General features: G+C 38.5%; 3 protein-coding genes across 5 annotated transcripts in view; 1 reads left to right on the forward strand and 2 right to left on the reverse strand.

The window, feature by feature from the left end:
* Nucleotides 1-403, reverse strand: part of tmem255a (transmembrane protein 255A) — a 14,422-nt gene extending 14,019 nt beyond the window's left edge. The window contains exons 1-2 of the mRNA XM_037675718.1: nt 235-403; nt 63-154 (exon numbers count right to left, since the gene is read on the reverse strand). Coding sequence (XP_037531646.1) covers nt 63-154; nt 235-296 — 154 coding nt within the window. The 5' untranslated portion in view covers nt 297-403. The remainder of the gene's footprint in view (nt 1-62; nt 155-234) is intronic.
* A 2,717-nt stretch (nt 404-3,120) lies between these two features.
* Nucleotides 3,121-7,849, forward strand: atp1b4 (ATPase Na+/K+ transporting subunit beta 4). Its single transcript, XM_037675719.1, has 9 exons — nt 3,121-3,171; nt 3,359-3,415; nt 4,037-4,253; nt 5,628-5,756; nt 5,862-5,966; nt 6,225-6,424; nt 6,848-6,904; nt 7,003-7,095; nt 7,174-7,849. The coding sequence occupies exons 2-9, from the start codon at nt 3,362-3,364 to the stop codon at nt 7,333-7,335; spliced, it is 1,017 nt and encodes a 338-aa protein (XP_037531647.1). The 5' UTR covers nt 3,121-3,171; nt 3,359-3,361; the 3' UTR covers nt 7,336-7,849.
* A 1,640-nt stretch (nt 7,850-9,489) lies between these two features.
* On the reverse strand, nt 9,490-20,121 carry lamp2 (lysosomal-associated membrane protein 2). 3 transcript variants are annotated; one of them, XM_037675214.1, is made up of 9 exons: nt 19,962-20,120; nt 18,312-18,427; nt 16,869-17,079; nt 16,613-16,774; nt 16,294-16,526; nt 15,689-15,808; nt 14,860-14,914; nt 14,609-14,773; nt 9,490-10,560 (listed from the first exon to the last, which is right to left on the reverse strand). In XM_037675214.1, exons 1-9 carry the CDS (start codon nt 20,005-20,007, stop codon nt 10,418-10,420), a joined length of 1,251 nt encoding a protein of 416 aa, XP_037531142.1. In that variant the 5' UTR covers nt 20,008-20,120; the 3' UTR covers nt 9,490-10,417. The 3 variants fall into 3 exon arrangements, with proteins under 3 accessions (XP_037531142.1, XP_037531143.1, XP_037531144.1); XM_037675215.1 differs by lacking the exon at nt 9,490-10,560 and adding an exon at nt 10,710-11,437 and having other exon boundaries at nt 19,962-20,121; XM_037675216.1 differs by lacking the exon at nt 9,490-10,560 and adding an exon at nt 11,570-14,111.
* Between the last annotated feature and the right edge of the window lie 2 nt (nt 20,122-20,123).

Consider the following 20,123-nt stretch of genomic DNA (forward strand, 5'->3'; position numbering starts at 1 on the left):
TATTATATATTTTTTTTTTTTTAAACCTGCAGCAGACACGCCGGGTCACCTTGCACACCTACCCATGCTGGTTTCAGACAGACTCAGCCCGCTGGATTGAAGGCTGTGAGCAGGAGGCGGCATGCTTGCTGTTGATGGACGATGTTCAACTCCTCTTGGGGAAAATACAAAATAAAATCAGGAATCACGACTCTGCGGTAATAAACGGTATAAATCCGAGATCTAGCGGCTCACAAGCCGACGATGCGTTCACTTGCTGTGGCATTCTCTGAGCACCGCGCCGTCCAGCTGAACATGCCCGAGCCCGGCTCGGTTACATCTCTGCGGCTGCTGAGGCGTATCTCGCTCTTCGTCCTCACGGCGTGTCGGGCAGCAGGTCGCTGGTCCTTCTGAGCCTATGTGCGCATGTCACACGCACCCCCCCCCCCCCCCCCCCCCCCCCCCCCAAAAAAAAAACAACAAACAAAAAAAAAACCAACAACAACCGTTACGACAGGTAGACCTTTCAAATGCTGTAACCCTGATATTCCCAGGCGTACTTGAACGTCACACTTTAATAGCCGCCATTTTTATAAAATAAGGACCGTTAATTAATTAGCTTAGCTTTCATTAGCTAACAGGGCTAGGCTAACAATAGGCTAAATGACGAACAGCTTCAGGAGGGTGGAACAATTTAGTAGCCTCTAAATAAGGTACAATTTGAAGTTTAGATTTTTCCATAATTGTAAACACTTTCAGAATTCAACCTTTTTCAGTCAGGTCATCCGGACAGTTTCTTTTTTTTGTGTGTGTGTGCTGAAATATTTCGCATTCGATCCGGAAGACTTCATCAGTCAAGGAAACACACAACACAAAACTGATTCTTCCCAAGAGAAAAAGAAACTGTCCAGATGACCTGACTGAAAAATGTTGGATTGTATACCTGGATTATTGAGCATATGGACTTTGTTATTTTCAGAATTGTTTTCAATTTTCAACAAACAAACAAATATATAAAAAAACGAACAAGTGCAACAGGCTAGCATCTTTAGGGTTTACATCTTTCAGTGATTTACGTATCGAATATTTGACATTAATTTCACTTTCACTAATTCAGGTCTCTCTTGTAAATGAGTCCCCGAGGCTAACCTGTATAAATAAAGGTTGAATGAAAACATTTAAAAAAAGAAGTTGCTTCACAGACAAATGATTGAAAGTTGAAGCCTACGTTAACGTCGAGCGCCACCATCTGTCTAAACCATGATGCGTTCAGGAGCAAGCAGCTGTTGTCGCTACGCTGCCTTCACGGACCATACATCTCACTCCCCAGCGTCTCTTTGGCACATTTCCATCTGATTTTTTAAACTAATGCTTAAAAATACATGAAAATATACTTAGCCTTTTTACTAGTAAAGTAAACTAATAGTTTCTAGTAAATGTGTACATCCGGAGTTGTTAATTTATATTTTTAGTCATTGAATCCCTCGAGCCACAATTATAATTCACTTGATGACAATCACACAGTAGTAAAATCCACACATCAGAATTTTAATTTTAATTTTTACAGGTCACAGTTTAATTGTTTCCTGTGTGTATCTTCTAATGTTTTTATTTTATGATTGCAACTATTTCAGCATACTTTCAGCTATTTTAAATCGTTCCTACATCAAAATGTTCAGCCACATTAGAACATTACAGCTATGAATTATGGTTTGAGTAACTTTTATATTCAAATTATTACTTTATATGCACTTTATTTGTCCCACTGGAATAAAAGGAGAACTCATCAAATCCTTGAAATTCTTGTGCTCTTTGAAAATAACTTCAACATGCTTGCTTCATGTTAAGCTTTTAGCTGAATGTTTTGCTTAGGCTTTTTTGCTGGTTTTAACTTTTAGCTATGGTTTTATTGAACTTAGCTTGTATCTTTTGTCTTAATAAATTTAGCTTTTGTTCTGATCCTTTGAACAACTCAGTTTGTGCTTAAACAAATTTCAGTGGTCATTCAGCAGTTAGCAATCACAGTATTTTCTGCAAAAAAAAAGTAAATTCTCTTGTTTAATTAATAAATAATCTCTTTTTTTTTAAAACAGAGTATATGAATGTGAGCCAGAGACCTTGAATCTCCCTAATAAAACTGCCCACATAGCCTTCAGGTGCAGAAAAGAAAACAGGTGACACATTTCAATTCAATTCAGTTTATTTATCTAGAGCCAAGTCACAACAGAAGTCATCTCAGGGCACTGAACAGAAACATTCATATATAAAAGTAATAATTTGACATTATTCATCTGAGGAGCGGACCGCTTTGAGTTTAACTCCGTTGCAGAACTCATCTTGAGCAAGCATGAAGGAATTTAAACTGTATAGATACATGTAATTTTCTCTGTCGAACACCATTTATTTAACTGAAGAATAAGCATAAAAAGTACTTCATGTACTGGTAATTTATCTGATGACAAAAGAAGCAGAATTAGATTCACTGTAAAACACATCCTGAACACGTGCTGCACGTTTTTCACGTTTTTCCCGTGTAGGTCTTGAACAAGGAGAGAGAGAGAGAAAGAAAAAAGACCCTCAGAAGTCCCCCTCTCCCACTTTTACAGGGGGGCAACTGAGCACTACGTGACTGGAGTGCAGATAAAGGAGCAGGGATGAAGGCTACTTGAACTTCAGCAGCAGGGAGCTCATTGGAAGCAGTTGGTTTAGAACTGAAGGGTGGATGAAAACTGGAAAAATGTGCATGCAATGAGCCAGGACAGTTCTGTTCAATTTCTGACCCACGTTGGATAAACTGAACAAATAAATCAAGACGAATGAATGAAGTCAGCTCATCAGTCTGACTTGTTTCAGGATGAGCTGTAAATATTGTATTCAGGCTTTATTCAACTCAGCAGACAATAGCTGATGATGTGCGTGTCCTGAATGCAGCGCTGTGCTTCAGGCCGCTGCCAAATCCACTCCGAGACCCAAAAAAAGCACTCTGCATCCCACCCCCAGTTTTCTCCGTCTAATCTTCATTCACTATGAAGCGCGCCTAGTTGAAGGAGGCTCTCGGCACCCAGTCCCCCCCTGCATGGCTGCAAACTTTCTAATGAAATCCCCACACACTTTTTGACAAATATTGTTTCTCTATAGGGATCCAGAGATTTATCAAATCAGTCCACGTCTTTACTGAGACAAAAACTTCAGGTACGTCGACTTTTTGTCTTTTAAAGTTGTATTTGTGGAAAATTTAGAAGTTATTTGAAAATGTGTGCTAAGTCGCCCAGAGAGACTGTCGTTGTAAAAAGCATGCAGATGTTATTTGTGTTAATTTGCTGAACAGCCCACTGTTATTGTTGGTTGGTTTTAATAAATACTTTTTCTTGCTGTAAAGAACATGGAGCCCAGTTCTACAGAAGGAGGGTCTGAGGAGAAGGCTGTTAAAAGTCCTGTAAGTGCTGAGATTAGTTTAATTTATTCCTAATTTAGCTGGTAGATGCCTTATTTGTTCAGTTTTTTTTTAAATTAATTTTATTTTGTAGTAGAGCTGAATCAATTTTTGACAGACTTGGTTTTTAATCTCAAAGTCCGTGTGTAGTAAAAAAAACAAAAAACACATCAGATTATTTTTAAAAGCAAACTTTCACTGAATATTTTTTATGGCACTCGAATGTCCCATGGTTCCTCTGGGATCTGTGTGTCCCGACCAGTGGACGCTGAGAGTCAGTGAGCAACATCTGGATGTCAGATTGACCTTTCCAGCTCTGCTGTCTGCAGCTGCTGCTCCAAGCAGGAGGGTCCGCTCAGCGGAGGTCAGATCTCCCAACGAGTGCCACAAGGTCACCATCGAGTTTATAATTCCCAGAAACAGGGGACAGGACCATCAGTGTGATGTTCATTAACATGCGGAGCACTGCCTCGCAGTTTATTTTATCGGTCATACTCGGCTCAGGAGGCATGCCATTTTTATTTTTTTCTCGCGGTGATTTGAAATTATAAACAGGTTGACTGCAGAACTCAGCAGTTCTTGGACATGTGTGGTGAGGGCTTTTTCTCTTCTTGTTTCCAACAGCCAGCCAAAGTGATACTCAAACATGGCCAGGAGTTGGAGGAAGAGCAGGACCAGCTGGCCGAGCATCAGCCTCTTGAGCAGGAAGACTTGAACTTTGAAAGGTGGAAGCGCAGGCCAATTCCCAGGAGGACCCTCCACCAGAAAATAGCCGACTTGAAGAAATACCTGTGGAATGCAGAAACCAACGAATTCATGGGACGTTCTGGCAAGAGCTGGAGTGAGTTCATGGAGCAAGAGACGTTCTGTGCTGTCGGGGTGTTGAGAGGAACATTTGGATTGATCCAAAAGTGCTTTTATGTTTTTTAATGTATGAGTCCAGTAACAAGTTATTATTAAGTACTTTATGGTTGACTCATTTTAAACAAGCTCAGGAGGCAACATGGGGTTTGAGTGTTTTAAAAGATCTCCTCAAGGATAGTCTTGGGGGTGAAAAATGTCTGTGCAGTCACTGTGCTGCGAGTGTCTGTGTGTCCTCATCCTCGATGTTTACATAGGTGCATGGACGATTCAGAGAGTCCCGACAAAAACAGACTGCCTGGGGACGTGTCCTCAGCAGGAGAGCAGTGTTCCAGGCCTCGCATTGGCCAGGAATCACATTCCTCCACATCTTACCATGCTCTCCACGGCCCCTGTTCCCAAAGCCTCGTCGACCTTGTAGCTAAACTTAAAATGTTTATGGTCGTTCATTTGCAGTGGCACACGTAGACATGCTCAATGCGTTTTGTGCAGTCAGTGATGATGGAGCAACTTTTTGGTATTCTAGAGTAGTTGCCATGAGATGCAGTTGTGCCCCCCGCCCTCAGCACCACGCCACACAAAAGACAACATGATCCAACTGGGTGTAGACACTAAATGGATTTAGGAAAAGTGTGTGTTTCACGCATAAATTGGATAGCTTCGTCCCTGGGCAGAGCTAAGAGCTGATTTCAGCTGCATAACCAGTGTGTGCACACTTGTGGAGAAGTGGGGGTCCATGTGTCTGCTGAAGAAAGGTCTGTGCTGCGTGTCCTGAGAGTCGAGTGTGTAAGAGGGGACACAATGCCAGAGTGGGGTGATTGGGGCTCCTTGGAGCTGGCCGAGCCTCTATGGCTGCTAAAGACCTTCACTACGATGGCAACCGGAGGTTCACTGTGTTCCTGAGTGAAAGGACAGCTGGGAGAATTCTCACTGAGCGCAAACAGAAAGGCCTTTGTGACTCTGGAGACGCAAGGCTGGCTGCAGTTAGTCCCCTGTGAAATTGCCTGCACAGCAAAAGCCATTTAATTTAGGAATTACACACTGTTAATTGAATATTACAGAACAACTCTGGTTCTCAGGATTTCGTTGTCACATTGTTCATTTATTAGCACACTACAGCCAAGTTTTTACCAAAACAGATAAAGTTATTTGTGGGTCTAAACAAGAGGTGGAGAACTTGTTTTCGGAGTAAACAAATATTCGTCAAATATCCCCCAAACTGTTCCAGCAGACATTCAAATCAGATGTACTCAGAGATGTGTCGTCTGGTGCATAATCTACTTTTGTCCATGTGTTTTAAAAACAAGAAAAAGAAATGATGACCCTATTAATCCATTTTTCGTGTTTTATTCAGGCCTCATCCTGCTATTCTACGCTGGACTTTATGTGTTTCTTGCAGCCATGTTTGGAGGCTGTTTGTTTTGCCTCATGTGGTCTATTAGTCCCTATCATCCCACCTATAACGATAGAGTGATGCCACCAGGTAAATATAACCCCAAACTCAAACTATACCCATGTCTCTCTGGTTCTCTGTCTGTCTTTTGCTTCTCCTTGAGTCTCTGCACTGTCTCTTGGTCTCCACTGGCAGGTATGACGATGGCCCCGCACCTAGAAGGCCATGAGATTGCTTTTAATGCATCTGACCGCAAATCCTGGAAAAAGTACGCCAGGTCTATGGATGAGTTTCTAAGACGTGAGTCAGTCCTACATTGTGTGAATGCAGGGGGGTGAGGTTGTTGAGTTTGTTGGACAAGAAGAAGACATCTTTTGTGTTTCCTGCAGTGCATGCTGGGAAGGGAAGCCTTTTTTGTGGGCAGAAAGTAGCCATTCAGTAGTTTTTGTTTCACACTCAGCTTTTGTCAAGCTTCTTTAGCCTGGCAGGACTTTGCGGCTGCAAAGGTTTATTTATGCCCCCACCTCCCCTCCCTTCGTCTCTGTTCTCTACTTTCAGCCTATAATGACGGTGCCCAGGACAGGAAGAATATTCGCTGCACACATGACGCATACTTCATGCAGGATGACCTGGAGGAGAGCGCGGAGCGGAAGTCGTGCCAGTTTAAGCGGTCCTGGTTGCAGGACTGTTCGGGGCTGCATGACCCCCACTATGGCTACTCTCAGGGAAGGCCATGCATCTTGCTGCGAATGAACCGGGTAAGAAACGTGTCAGTCATTTTAATCTGAACACAAAAAATCAACACCCTGTTTTGTTGATAATGTTTTACAGTGACGCCTTGTGGGCACTGAAGAACCAATATTACTGTCTTTTAGTTTGATATCATAATTAACTTTTTTAACTGATTGCTTTGTGCATTTTCTCATGGAAAGACATAAACCTTTGGTATTTCTATAATATATATATATATATATATATATATATATATATATATATATATATAATGTGTAACTTTTGTTTGGAGATTTATTGTGAAGCTAAGATTGGATTAAATTTTCTTTTTCAATGTACACAATTTTAAACGTGCCTCTTATTGAATGCCAGCTTGAAGACTTTAAAAGTTATTGTATCAAACATGAAACCTCTACATTTATCATTTGCATTTTGTTTTTAACTCATAGATTCTTGGTTACTTACCTGGGCAGGGAAAACCAATAAACGTGACTTGTGGAGTTAAGGTACAGTTGACATAAAATCATTTAACTGTGATTCAGGACAGGCATCTGAACGAGTAGGTAGGAAAAAGCCAAGTGAATAATTATGTTTCTCCTTTCAGAAAGGACCACCGGAAGCTTTAGGAGAAATCCAGTTTTTCCCTAGAAGTATTTTTGACATGAAGTACTACCCTTACTACGGGAAGCTCAGACATGTGAGTTCTGATTTATGACTGTCTGTGGGAAAAGCATTGACAATAACACGTATCTGTATTCTCTCTGCTTTGTCTCAGGTAAACTACTCTTCACCTGTAGTGGCTGTGCGCTTTGCAGGAGTGCAGTACGACACTCACATTCAAGTGCAATGCAAACTGAATGGAAAAGGAATCATAAATGATTCACCTACTGACCGCTACCTGGGCAGCATGACCTTCTCTTTGGATGTTGGAGCGTAAGGCAAAGACAATGCTGCCAGCAGGATGCTTCTATAATGAGAAAATATGTATAAGAAAAGAGTTATTTTTCATGAATTATGTTATTTCCCTCTCCTCATCTTTCTCTTTAATATCAGTGTCTTCACATGTGAAACAAAATCCTCAAAAAGTAGATTTTTTTTGGTGTGTGGCGTGTTGGCATCTGCACCCACAACAACCAGTGCTGAGCACAAGATGAGTGCATAGTTACAATTCAGCTCTTATATATATATATATATATATATAATTTAATGATTAGATAGATTAATTAAACTTAATTATACTCTGCCCAGTAGTTATTCCTGGCTATGCAAATTCAATCATGACTTTAAAACAATAATATCAAATTAGAAATGTTGCCATGTTAGATTTTGGGTTTGTTTCCATACTTTTGAGTGACCAAGTACTAATTTGATTAAAAATATATTTTTCAAACATGTATGTTGTAAGAATTCAAAGAAATATGTAAACACTGAAAACAAGACTTCTACTGTACTTATACAGTAAAAAAGACATAATAAAGAAAAAGATATGATTACAATATTTTGTTTAAGAGTATGTTTTTTACATTTATAACATACTTTTTGGTAAAAACATTTGCTTTTGAAAGTGAAATATTACTCAGATTTTATTAGTAAAACACTTCGCTGAGTTTAAGTTTTTAAACAACCTTTTGTGGAAACAATAATCTTACAGATTTTGCAACTAAACAGTTGATATTTATTCAGATAACAGCACTTCTAATAAATACAATGTTGATGTTCAAGTTTTTAATGCTTTTTTATTCTCCATTATGAATAAATATGAAATAATTATTGTATTATGATTTGAAACCCCTCTAGAATGGACCATATTTTCACTTTGGTGTTTTTATGAACCTCTCATTTGGGGAAAAAAAATAAATTATAATTATAATTATATATATATATATATATATATATATATATACTCTAGTTTTATTAAATTAACAAAATTATTATTAAAACTATATGATATAAACTCCAAATGACATTAAACATTTACTATCATCAATCCAGTAGAAACTTAAATTGAGCTAATTAGCGTTAGCATGCCGAAGCTAACGTAATCCTTAGAAACATTTGTGAACTAACGTCAGCACAGCTTTTTAGGACTTTGAGATTATTTAAAAACATTTCTCTTTATGCTGCTATGACAGCAACTGCCAGAAAAGCTTTAGGCTCAAAGTATGAATATATTTATATCCAATATATATATATATATATATATTAATATAATTAATATAACTTCAATCCTTATTTACTTTCATTTTAGACTTTAGATTTTGATATTTTGGGGTGTAATCATGACCCTGTGTTCATAATTTTGTTCCACCTCATGTACCACATGAGATGGTAATGACAATAGTTTATTTGAACTTGAAAATTTCACCATTATGAATTATATTATTTTTAGTATTACATTCAGATGAACCAGTTTGAGATTGTGGCAGCTTTGAAGAGGCCACATTTTCTTTTAAAAGGGCCCCATTCGGCCCAGGGACCGCATGTTGGAAAGACCTGAACTATAGTGTGAAAGTGTCTGCTTCTTGCATTTGTGCAGAACATGTAGAAGAAATATATTAATAATCATAATTAAGAGGTTAATGCTTTGTTTATTCACTCTGTTGCTTCTGAAGCGAATGAGCACTTACAGTAAGTCTGCATCTCACATTAAATTAAAACATGTCACAGCTACACACGTAGCTTTATTGATCTAATTTATTGATCACCTTTTCCTGTTGCATTTAGAAACTTCTGTCTCCACAGCTGAAAGAATGAGTTTAAATGTTATAAACACTTGCACATCTGGAAGTTCAGATTTTCAAGCAACAAAAGGACTGCAAGGAGCTATAGTGTACTTCATGACCTGCGGTGGCAACACTTCGAGCAGCACAGTATTGAAGCGTGACAAGATGGAGTTCAAAATGTTCAGAAAACAGAGAATGAGCAAGCGATTGAGCTCACTTTGCATCTGCATGCCAACAATAACCAGACGAGGGTTATGTCTCCTTTTGCAAAACGCCTTTGTGGTAAAATTACAGTACACAGCGCAAGAAGAATGACAAAAATACAAAACAAGAACAAAACTTTATTTAATTTGTTCCCCACTTGTGTTAATCAAGATCAACTTATCACATTATTCATGAGGTGGAGACGAGGCTTAAAGCAACTCAGAGGTGCACAACAGAAAGGCACAGAACCGTCGAGTGATCGAACACAACCAGGGAACACGATGAGACGAGTATTCCTCATCTTCAAGTTGGAACCACTCATGTTAATGTTGCATGTGCAGTGGATTGAGCATTAATTCAAAACAGATTCATGTAAAATGTTTGATCCCGGTGCAGTAGAAGACTAGAAGTACAGTTAAACTTCTGCATGTTAAAGGCTTACAAAGAAACAGCACAATAATTTACCAAAAATCGCTGGATACAAGAAAAAAAAAAGGTCCCGTTGCTGGTAAAGTGTCTTATTGTCCCTTTTATCAAGCTACAATTAGGTGATAGTTTGTGCAACAAGTGAAGTTTTGGTCAACAGTTATTTTAAGTTACATGATGGTTAAGTAATCAATGAAAAGCTGATTTTATTTGTTGAGAAATGGAAGCGGCATTAGCTTGCTCATACATTCGTGTCATCAAAAATCCACGTTATTCATTCTGTACAGGCTTAATTTACATGTATATTATTGTACAGCACAGACGTCGAGAGCAAAAAGCCTCTCTGGGTTGGGAGGAAGGAGGACTATTAAGAGCGTTTAATCTATTTTAGTAAGACATGCAGTTTATAATAAAATTATTCAGTTATCGATCATAAATATTTTGGTGCTTGATTCAGTCATTGGTGCCGGCGAAACAAAAGGAAAACTGCTAGGACAGCTGAAACGTGGGACGGTAAGAAATAAGCTAAAAGTTATCGCAGGGAGACGCTGCCACTAGGCCGGGGAAAGTGAAAATAAAATCGGTGAAGGTCTTCGATGCACCGACAAGCAGGGCAGACGTTTAAGAGCTGAGAGGGTGGAAAAGGAATCAGGCGGGTAGGTTGGACTACACTGACTGGTACCCGGTGCGACTCTTCCGCCGACCAATCAGGTAGGAAATGAGCACAAGGATGATTAGGAAGCTGAGCGCCACGCCCACAGCAATGGGCACCAGAAAGCTCAAATCAGAGTCCAGGAAGCATTCGTCGGCTGACGTAAAGACAGACAAACAACGGGTTAGTGATTAGGCAGAAAAGTCAGTGAAGGTTAAACAGCTGAAAGTAGCAAGAAGAAACCAAAACCCATAAAAAAAAACAAAAAAAAACTGAACCAGTGTTTAATTAGAAACACAAAATTCATGTGAATGAAACTATAATTTTTAAATATATATTTTCCTAATTGTGAGAAAATCATTCTCGGTGGGAAGAAAACACCTTTTATCGAAACAAGCAGATAAAAGCCGGTCAGCTGAGCTTAAAAACTGGAAACAGCTTCAATAATCTGAAGGGGATCATTTTAAATATAAATTTAACAGCATTCTGATGCACCAAGTCTCTATAAGTATTTGTGGGGCGTATTCAAACACCAAGTTTTTGACCAAGATCTGAGGCGTGTACTCTAAACTCCCCATGCTCAATTCACAAATGTCAACAGATCTAATCCTGACAACCCCACATCTGGTCTAAATCGATGAGGGTTAGGTGACCACCAGAGGACCAGGCAAAAACCTTTCCTCTCATTTCCAGTCTTTATGTAAAGCTGACCTGCTTGCTCTCAAATGATCCTCAGCAAGAAAACTCAACGCTCCCAACCATTACTAAACAGTCACCACTTAAAGCCACATGAAAACACAAAACATTTTTTTCCTGACAGTTAGTTAAAACACAAGATATAATAGGCAGCGATTATCCCTTATTAGAGGAAGCTCTGAAAGTAGAGTAAAATCAGAAGGATTGGTAGCCGGAAGCCATGTTTCTCCTCCTCCCGATGAAATAGGCCACCACAACAATAACTATGAGAATAACCAGGGCAACTCCGACCGCTATGGGCACAACGTAGCTTTCCGCCTTGGGCTGGCAGTCCACCGCTAGATGGGAGTGAAGAGAGCACAGGAGAAAACATCTCACTTGTTTACATTTTCTTTTCTTTTCTTAAAAAGGGAATGTAAAAACACCTGAAAGATGATAAATGAATTTCAAAACATGGACAACAGCATGGATCCAATTTTTTACATTTTTATTTCCATTGAAAATACTATAAAGCTCCAATCACACAAACTGAGTTTCAAATCGTTTAAGCTGACATGAGTGAGTGCAGATAAAATTATCTGTCATCTGTTTGCACATAATGCACAGTAACGGAAATGGTTCTGCAGCACTGATTCCCTTTTTTGTTTGTTTGTTGTGCTATTATCCCCAAAACGAGGAGGTGAAGTCATTTGAGCCAAACGAGGTTTAAACAAGTCTCAAAATGTGCTAAATTGATTTATTACTATGTTTTGATGACAAACCCGTCAGATGATTTTTAAAAGTTTCATAAAAATTGTAGTGGTGCTGCAAAACCATCTTCATAATTAAGGCAACTTTTACAAAGCTGAAGTAGACAAAGGCGGCAACAATCACGAGGAAAAAAGCTCATCTTGTATTTGATTATGAGCAAGAATTACTTCAAACAAATGTACAGGAACCTGTTGAAGCAAAAATCGATCAGCAAAACGCGGAACAGTGCAAAGAGTAGGTTGCACTCTTACTAGATTTAATCTACAACTACGGCTTTTAATCGTTTAAATACAATCTGAGGCTCGCCATTCCCGCTTCACTGAAACCTGCTCTAATTCCACAACTTAAACAGTCCTGAAAATATCTGTCAATAAACAACCAACTCAGAAATGAAGAAAAATCCTGTCTAAGAACATTTTCATCACAGACACAGAGCACCGGGAGTCAGGAGATTAAAACCTGCTGACTGATGTTGGGTTTATGGCTCGTGCTGCTTAAAGATTCAGTAAAACTCACAGGAACAAAACCCCGACGAGCCAGTAGCTGAACTTTAATAAATAAATAAAAAACAGGAATTGTACTTTCTTTCAGAGTTGGCTGCACAGAAAGGACATACAAAGCCAAGCAGGCTGTTTTAAACCCAGCCAAACTACTCTCTGCGTATCCCCATTTCCACCTTTTTGTGATGAGCAGCAGCTACGTAGCGCCGAGCTAGAACTTTGAATTTTACGAGCAAAAAGTGGCACCTTTTCCTCTAACTTCGTTCAAGAAAGCAAAACTTTACACGTTAAACTATTCCTGTGAAAAACTGCTGCAAATATCTAAAGAAACGTTTTGAAGCAAAGGTTTCTGCAACGCTAACGTCCCTTCATCTGCTATGACGCCTTAACATGTACACAGGTGACAACAAGCGAAACATTAAGTCTCGTAGTGCATTTATACGTAAATATTCTTGTTTCAGAATTATGTGCTGAAAGCAAATAACTACTGAATCGTATTGTCCCTTTTCATAAACCTAATGCCAACATGTATCCCAGCAGAAATTTATCTGAGTGAAGCGAGCGCAAGCTAATGGAGCTCCACGGAGCATCGCATCGAGTTCAGTGAACTCAACTGTAAATGAGTCACAAAGATGTTTAGTTTTATCTGGACTTAACTATTTGACAGGGTGGGAGGTTTTTAGTAAAGAATGATCTAATGTCACGTTCAAAATACGACTGGAGTCACAATATCAGGTAAAATCCCAAAGTTCCTCCTGGTCTACAGGGGAAAACATGGGCAAAAACAAAAAACAAACATATTTTTAGACAACTTTTCAAAATAAAGCAGACATTCATTAATGTGGAGAAATTTCAAGGAACAGAGCAAAAAAAAAAAACAACGTTTGATTAAATTTGATCCGTGACAAAATGGTGTTAGAACATTTGAAAATGTCTCGATAATTGTGACGATGAAAAGTCAAATCATAATCTGCTTAAAAAGGATAAGTGACAACAAAAGCAAACAAAATGGGGAATGTCTGCTGAGCAAGTGCAGGACCCTAAAGTGGAGAATTCTGTGACTGTGTGCGTGGTGGTGGTGGTGGTGGTGAGGTGGGGGGGGGGGGATACATATCATGGGGCATCTATAAATGTACAGGTAGCTCCGTACCTGAACAATATGCATATTGCACGTTTAAAATAGCATTCATTGTAACTGTATTGACTAGAATGATTGGAGAAATGTTTTGTGGGTCTTGCACTTGCCCATTAACAAAAAGCACAATAAAGAAAGAAAAGCCAAACAGACATGAAGGAGGGTGGACAAGGACAGACAAGTTTGGTCCTTGAGAGGAACAGCTAATCCTTTTATGCCAATTTATTCCGTTTTCAAACATTAGAATATATGTAAATATTGATATATATTAGAAGACTAATGTTCACATCACCTAAATTCATCTTTAATATCACCAGATTATTTACATTTACCAGCCATCATTTCACAAAACTGCATCATTTTCCCCCCATTAGACTTTTTAAACACTGCATTTTCTTTTCATGGGCCAAACAAACCACTGCACGTAACAGCCAAGGACCAGACTTGCGAATCCCATGACATTTCAGGGATAACTGCAAAACTGAATCTAAAGGGTCTGATATCCAGCATTGGTCTTTCTTCGACCGATCACGTAAGCGATCACTACAATGAGAATCAAGCCAGCCAGAGCAGCGCCGACAATGATTGGGATTAAGATGCTGGGGTCATCCAATGAACACTCATAGGCTGCAGATAAAAAGAGAATCAGTCAAACTGGTGGATTTTCTAACTCAAAACAGCAAATGAGAGACGAGAATGAAGCAGCAGAATAGCACTTCCTCATTTGTCTTTATAATAGCTGCCCTGGCCTACATTATTAGAATACAACTAATACTTCCTGTTGGGAGCTTTATTTCCCTATTTTTAAATCAAATACAGACCTATATGCATGTTTAAAGGTCTAGAAAATCTTTAAGTACCACACTTTTAAAAGGCACTTTGCAACCTGAGCATAAAATAATCTACTAAAATTTGAGAAACAAAAATACAGCTTGCTGTGAAATATTTCATCACATTGTAAGTAAAAGTTGTGAGCCAATCCAGATAGTGAAACGATTATGTTCTAATTTAATGCAGACAAAAACGTAATTTCCTCATGTCAACATTTATGCAATCATAAATTTACCCACATAACTATACCAATAAATAAAAAAATTACAGTACAACACAAAGAAATCCCTCACCTGTGCTGAAATCACCCTTCTTCACTCCAAAAGGTTGCACTCGCAGGTTGAATGTGTAAAGGCTGAGCTGGTCGCTGATGGTGGAGTTCTGCTCCTTGTTGCACATGTAGGAGCTGCCGATGTTGGTCTCCCACAAAGTCAGGTTGGTATCGACCTCGTGGAAACCTGAAGGAAACAGGCAACTCAATGTCAACCTTACTCTCGGTCGTACACGTGGTTTACAAAAAGGTTGATGGGATTTTTCTCATTACCAGACCCAGTGTTGACCGTGACATTCAGAGTGAGGAGGCGGAATTTCTTTGTGTCCTGTGAAAAGACAAGTTCAGGAACACAGAAATGAAATGTCTCCTCTTGTATCTTTATAGTGTATAAATATTTCACTGCTGTTTTCTGGCTGACAAAATACACTGGAGCTTATCTGAGGTGTATAATAATTGCAGTACCTGTCAAAAATGAGCAATTTACACAATAACTATTAAACTGTCAAACACTTCCGTTTCCCAAAGATCAAAAAGTATCCATTTATAAAGAAATCAAACATAAAATGTTACCATAAATTATACTGAATGGTGCAGTTCAAAAGACTATTCCAGTAGTTTTTCAGATATATTGATAAGCAATTCAAAAATAAAAATCTACCCTAATCTGGCTAAAAATCACACGAAAGCTTGAGTCACGTGTTTGAGCTACAATAGACTGACTGTAGACTGTGTAGGTAAACAAATGAGGCGAAATAGAAAAAAACACTGATTTTGAGAGATGTTTAGGTGGAAACATGAGATAATCTGTTGCGAAATGTAAAAAAAAAAAAAAAGCTATCAAGAATAAATAGCATTTTTTTTATTCAAGGTCACATTAACTAAATATTTGCAGATTTAGTTACTATATAAATACTTTTTGACCAATCTTAAAGAGTTTGCAATGAGCACCTTTAAGATGCAAAACCTGTTGTGTTATGCATAGATATGTAGTAAATAAGTACCTTATCTAAATGTTGTGGCATTAATGATTGCTAAAGTAAAAAAAAAAACCAACAACATTTCATAAGGAAATATCTTGCTACAACTGAAGATTACTTACATTGACAAATGTGAATGCTACGGTCAGTTCTTCAGACACCAGCACAAGCTCACTGCTGCTGACGCCACATTTTCCAGAAACGTTCGCTCCATGAGGGTCAAAGTTCATCTCTTGGTATGTCTAAAACAGACAAGAATAAAATTAGTCTCCAGTTGAAAAAAATAATACTGCAGGTCTAGCATTCCTTGAAGGAATACATCTCCTCTCACCTTTCACATTGGAGATTATTATAAGTTGAGAAATGACAGCGCTGTAGCCGTTTTGGTCAAAGCTTGAAAATAATATGAGCACTCTCAGCTACTACCACAACAAATTTTAGCTCAATATCTGTAAAACTGACTGAATTACTGCCATTTGTATGTGTTTTAAAGATCGGTAGGTTGTGGCAGCCATCTTGACTTGTGTTGACTTCAAAAGTTAAACGGGTTTAGATGTCCATCCAGTGTTACTTCAAGTTTCATGAAAACCTACCCAGTCAGGCCCACGGACACATATGGACATGGGAAAAACAACGTCGTCTGCCCTCACCTGCCCTTTTAGTGGCGAGTTATAATAAAAGGCACGACTCAGATTACAGCATAATGATTCTGTATTTATGAGCATACCTGGTTTTGTTTGAAACCAATCCGAAGGCCAAAGCTGGCCAACAGACAGGCTGTAGTGTTCGGACCACTAGGGGAAATGCTGTAGTTCCCAGTTTGAGGAGTGGGGAGGGGTGTTGGCGGGGTGGTGGGTGGTGTGGTGGTGGTGTTAGTTACAGGAGCAGCAGTGGTTGCAGCAGTTGTTGGAATAGTGGTTGGAACAGGGGTTGTGGAATGATCCGCAGAACAAGAGGTTACTGTTTCAGGAAAAAAAAAGAAAAATGAAGCATCAAACAGAATTGTGAAATATTTTGGTCAGATGTGCACCAACATCTGTACTTACTGTTCTCACTCTTGCTACCGTTGGCAACAAAAGCCTGTACGAGTACGTTCCACAGCGTCATGTTGACCAGATTAGCCGAGATCTCGTCTTTACTTTTACAAGAGTAGCAGTTGTCCAACTCGACATCATTAATGTTGGCATTTTGAGACACAGTGATTGTTTCTACGAGTAAAAGAAACACGTACAACGAAATAATCAGTAATAAAGTTGTTCGTCTTTGTATTTATTTTTATTATTAAGTCATGGAAAAAGTTACTATTTGATGAAGATCCAGGGAAGTAATTGGAGTCACTAAGTTTGTAAGAAAAAGTTATCTGGTCTGCCAGGTAGCTTTTCCCACTCTTGTTAAAGTTCATGCTCCAAGAGTGTCCGTCTCCAAAGTTGAGCTTCAGGGTCGAGGTTTTCTCATCACATTTGCTACCATCTGACATGACATTTTCAGGAAGTTTAAACAGAGCAGTGAGAGTCTGAAAAAAAAAAAAAAAAAAAAAAAAGTCATTCAATTAACATTTTTAAACAAAGTTGATCTAAAAATGTATTTAAGTCCTAAAAGCCAGATTTAACTTGCACACTTAAATTCCTAGTCTGATAAAAAAAACATGTCTAAAAAAAAGTTTTGCAATGGCAATTTTATATAGTCTCACTGCCAGTGATTACAAATGCTTAAATTGATTTTTAAAAAAGGGGCAAGAACTTATAAAGCCATAAACATTTGTAATCTTGCCTACATTTAAGGTACTGCAAACATAATGGAAATATACCAGTTCAACTCATTTGTTGGCAATAAAACCACAACCAGTTGATTCCGTTCACTTGACGTCGCCATTAACAACTAAAGCAACATTAATAATACTTTTTTCTTATTATCAGGAGGAAATAATCTGTCTCTTAATAAGTAGAAAAAAACCCACTTCTCAACAATTTCAATATTTTTCATAGAGAAGCGAAGGATTGTATTTTTAGCGACCAGTGCTGCCAATAATATTTAGCATGGGAATTCACATTAGGAATACTTAGTTTTCTAGTTATTGTTTTCTACTGCATTAAACTTTTGAATTTTTGATTGCACATTTTAACATATTTATATGTGGATTTCATATTTGGTGGTTTTCATGAGTCAGTATCCTGTAATTTTTTTTTACAGCATCGGAAATCATTGTGTTTTATATTATGTGTATGTTGTGTCTTTATCTGCTTTGAGGCTGTAAATAGAAATTAGCCATTGGCTAAATCTGGCATACTTTCCTCATTGGAGCGCATTACTATATTGCATACCGGTAATTAAAATGAAAAATAATAAATAAATAAGAAACTTTAAATTTAAACAAGCTAGAAACTGTGCATTTAATGTGACTGTCCAATAATACATCCTATTCTAAATAAAGGACAGGTACATGAATAGTTGTATACTCTTTTTAATTACCTAAAGCATTATTTTACAAACAAATTCTTAATATTTGCGATTTTCAATCATTTGCCCTACAAGTAAAAAAAAAAACCAAATGATATGCATCACAAAAACACCTAAAATAAAATGCTACGCAGCAAGAATCTGCCTGCCTTGGGCATGACTCTTCCATTTCCCCTTTTTATGACGACGCTTCCTCTGCAGTAATGTGACAGTCACGTTACTCAGGTTTCCAGATAGAAGTTCAACAGAAGTCTGATGTATCAGCGGTCAGTGGTAGTAGACACCTACCTTGTTGTCAGCTCCTTTATAGGAGACAGAGAAGTTGAGCATTAGGTTGGCGTAGAGACAAAGTTTTTTGTCTTCTCCTGTGACATTCACCTCAACGCCATGAGACTGGTGGAACACTAAAAAGAAAAACACAGCTCTTGTTATTCAAACTCTTATCAATTATTATTAATGGAACTCAGTTCAAGGGTGGTTTTAGATTCTCCCCACAAAAGGACAGAGTCAAAAGAACATTCAAACATTATTTTGTCCATCCGCCGTGCCTCCTTCTTCTTTAGAGGGTATTAAAGGAGCTGAAGCTATTATCAGCTGAGCGTGAACAAGAAAAGAAGTTGATCCTTACAGGTCAACACAGATCAAACCCACGCCAACATTTGGTATAATTCTACTTCATGCATGAGATGACCTCTGCGGATGATGACACAACAGCTTGGATTAGAAGGTTCTGATAGTATGCAGTGGATCTGAGGCTGGTAAATTAAAACCATTTCCACAAGGTTACATCTTAAAGTTCAACATGTATCCTTGTTCTCATGACACAACACAGGTGGAAATGTCTTTTCACCCTAACCCAAACTTTGCACAGACTTAACAGTAGACAGTTTAACAGACTGGGCCAAAGTCCATGCAGATTACTGATAAGGTTTTAACACTTTGCTTTGTCATCAGCTCGGACGCCTGCTAGAAACTTCGAGATGTATAAAAGGGATATGGGGAAATTGTTTATGACTTTCTTAAAAAAAAAAAAAATGGAGAAGCCATAAAACCGAGCAGTGATTTCCATGGACAAAAGCCAAAACCAAGCCTTAAGTCACATGACGATCGGACATAAGGTACAAAATATGTCCATTTTAAGAACATGATTGCTTTAAAGTCTGTATAATCACCTTTAGGTACCGCTGTAATAAATAACTAACTTGTTTACCTCAAAAACTCTGCGGCGTTGAGGCTTTGCTGCTGCTGGTTTACAGTAAACTGCCATGGGGGACGCTAATGCTAGCCCAGCTAGCCCAACTTTTAGCCATTATCCCGTCGGGCAACAACATCATCATTAACAAGTTTATAACTTTTAGTCCTTGTGTTTGCATATAATGCGAAATAGTAACAGATACAACTCAGAACGTCCACGACTTTACGCGTAATTCAAGATTAAAGTAACAAAAATGGGAGAAAAAAACAGCAAATAGCTAAGTTAGCTAACTGCTAAGTTGCCCCAAAACAGCCATTAGATCCCGTTAGCGTTATAGTTTTATCGTTTAGTCGATTTAACAAACAAGTTCAAGGTAGTTTGTGATAGTTTGAACGCATAAAGAGCCGCCTTTAAGCAGATTTATTTTATTGTGTAAGGCAGTGATTGAGTTTCACGTTTGACGCAGGTAACAATTAGCATTAAGCTAGTAGCAAAACACTACGACTGTGTGGCTATTATATAACAGAGATGTTGGTGAACTTGCTTGAAGACCTAAAAGAAAGAAGCAGCTCAAACTACTGCACAGTTTAACACCAGTAAGATACAAAACACTTGTGTTTTTCCACAGTAGCAAAGAAGAGGCCCGGCTTTACCAGAAGTTAACCGCGTTTTCCCAGAAACAGTCCCGACTTCCACCTCCCTTTTTAAAAAAAAAAAACAAACTATGGTGCTGCGACACTTACCAACTCCACAAGAAAAGAGTAAAACGAATGCAGCACATCGGTACATGGTCGCTAATGAATGCTGAGCCGTCGGACAGAAATGAAAGCAGTCAACAGACACGCAGAGTCCGAACTGAAGACGAGTCCAACTGAACCAGGAAGCGGAGTCATATGACTGAGAGG

The sequence above is a fragment of the Nematolebias whitei genome, chromosome 4 (genome assembly GCF_014905685.2).
Source record: "Nematolebias whitei isolate Nwh7 chromosome 4, NemWhi1, whole genome shotgun sequence".
Lineage (NCBI taxonomy): Eukaryota > Metazoa > Chordata > Actinopteri > Cyprinodontiformes > Rivulidae > Nematolebias > Nematolebias whitei.

What these genes read in the sequence shown, in the direction of transcription:
- atp1b4 (XM_037675719.1), top strand. Translation starts at nt 3,362, where the DNA reads ATGGAGCCCAGTTCTACAGAAGGAGGGTCTGAGGAGAAGGCTGTTAAA. An exon ending in ACGTTCTGGCAAGAGCTGGA is followed by an intron (nt 4,254 to 5,627) that starts GTGAGTTCATGG and finishes TGTTTTATTCAG; the next exon opens with GCCTCATCCTGCTATTCTAC. An exon ending in CGATAGAGTGATGCCACCAG is followed by an intron (nt 5,757 to 5,861) that starts GTAAATATAACC and finishes CTCCACTGGCAG; the next exon opens with GTATGACGATGGCCCCGCAC.
- lamp2 (XM_037675214.1), bottom strand. Translation starts at nt 20,007, where the DNA reads ATGTACCGATGTGCTGCATTCGTTTTACTCTTTTCTTGTGGAGTTG. An exon ending in ACTCTTTTCTTGTGGAGTTG is followed by an intron (nt 18,428 to 19,961) that starts GTAAGTGTCGCA and finishes TTTTCTTTTTAG; the next exon opens with TGTTCCACCAGTCTCATGGC. An exon ending in CGGTAGCAAGAGTGAGAACA is followed by an intron (nt 16,527 to 16,612) that starts GTAAGTACAGAT and finishes TTCCTGAAACAG; the next exon opens with TAACCTCTTGTTCTGCGGAT.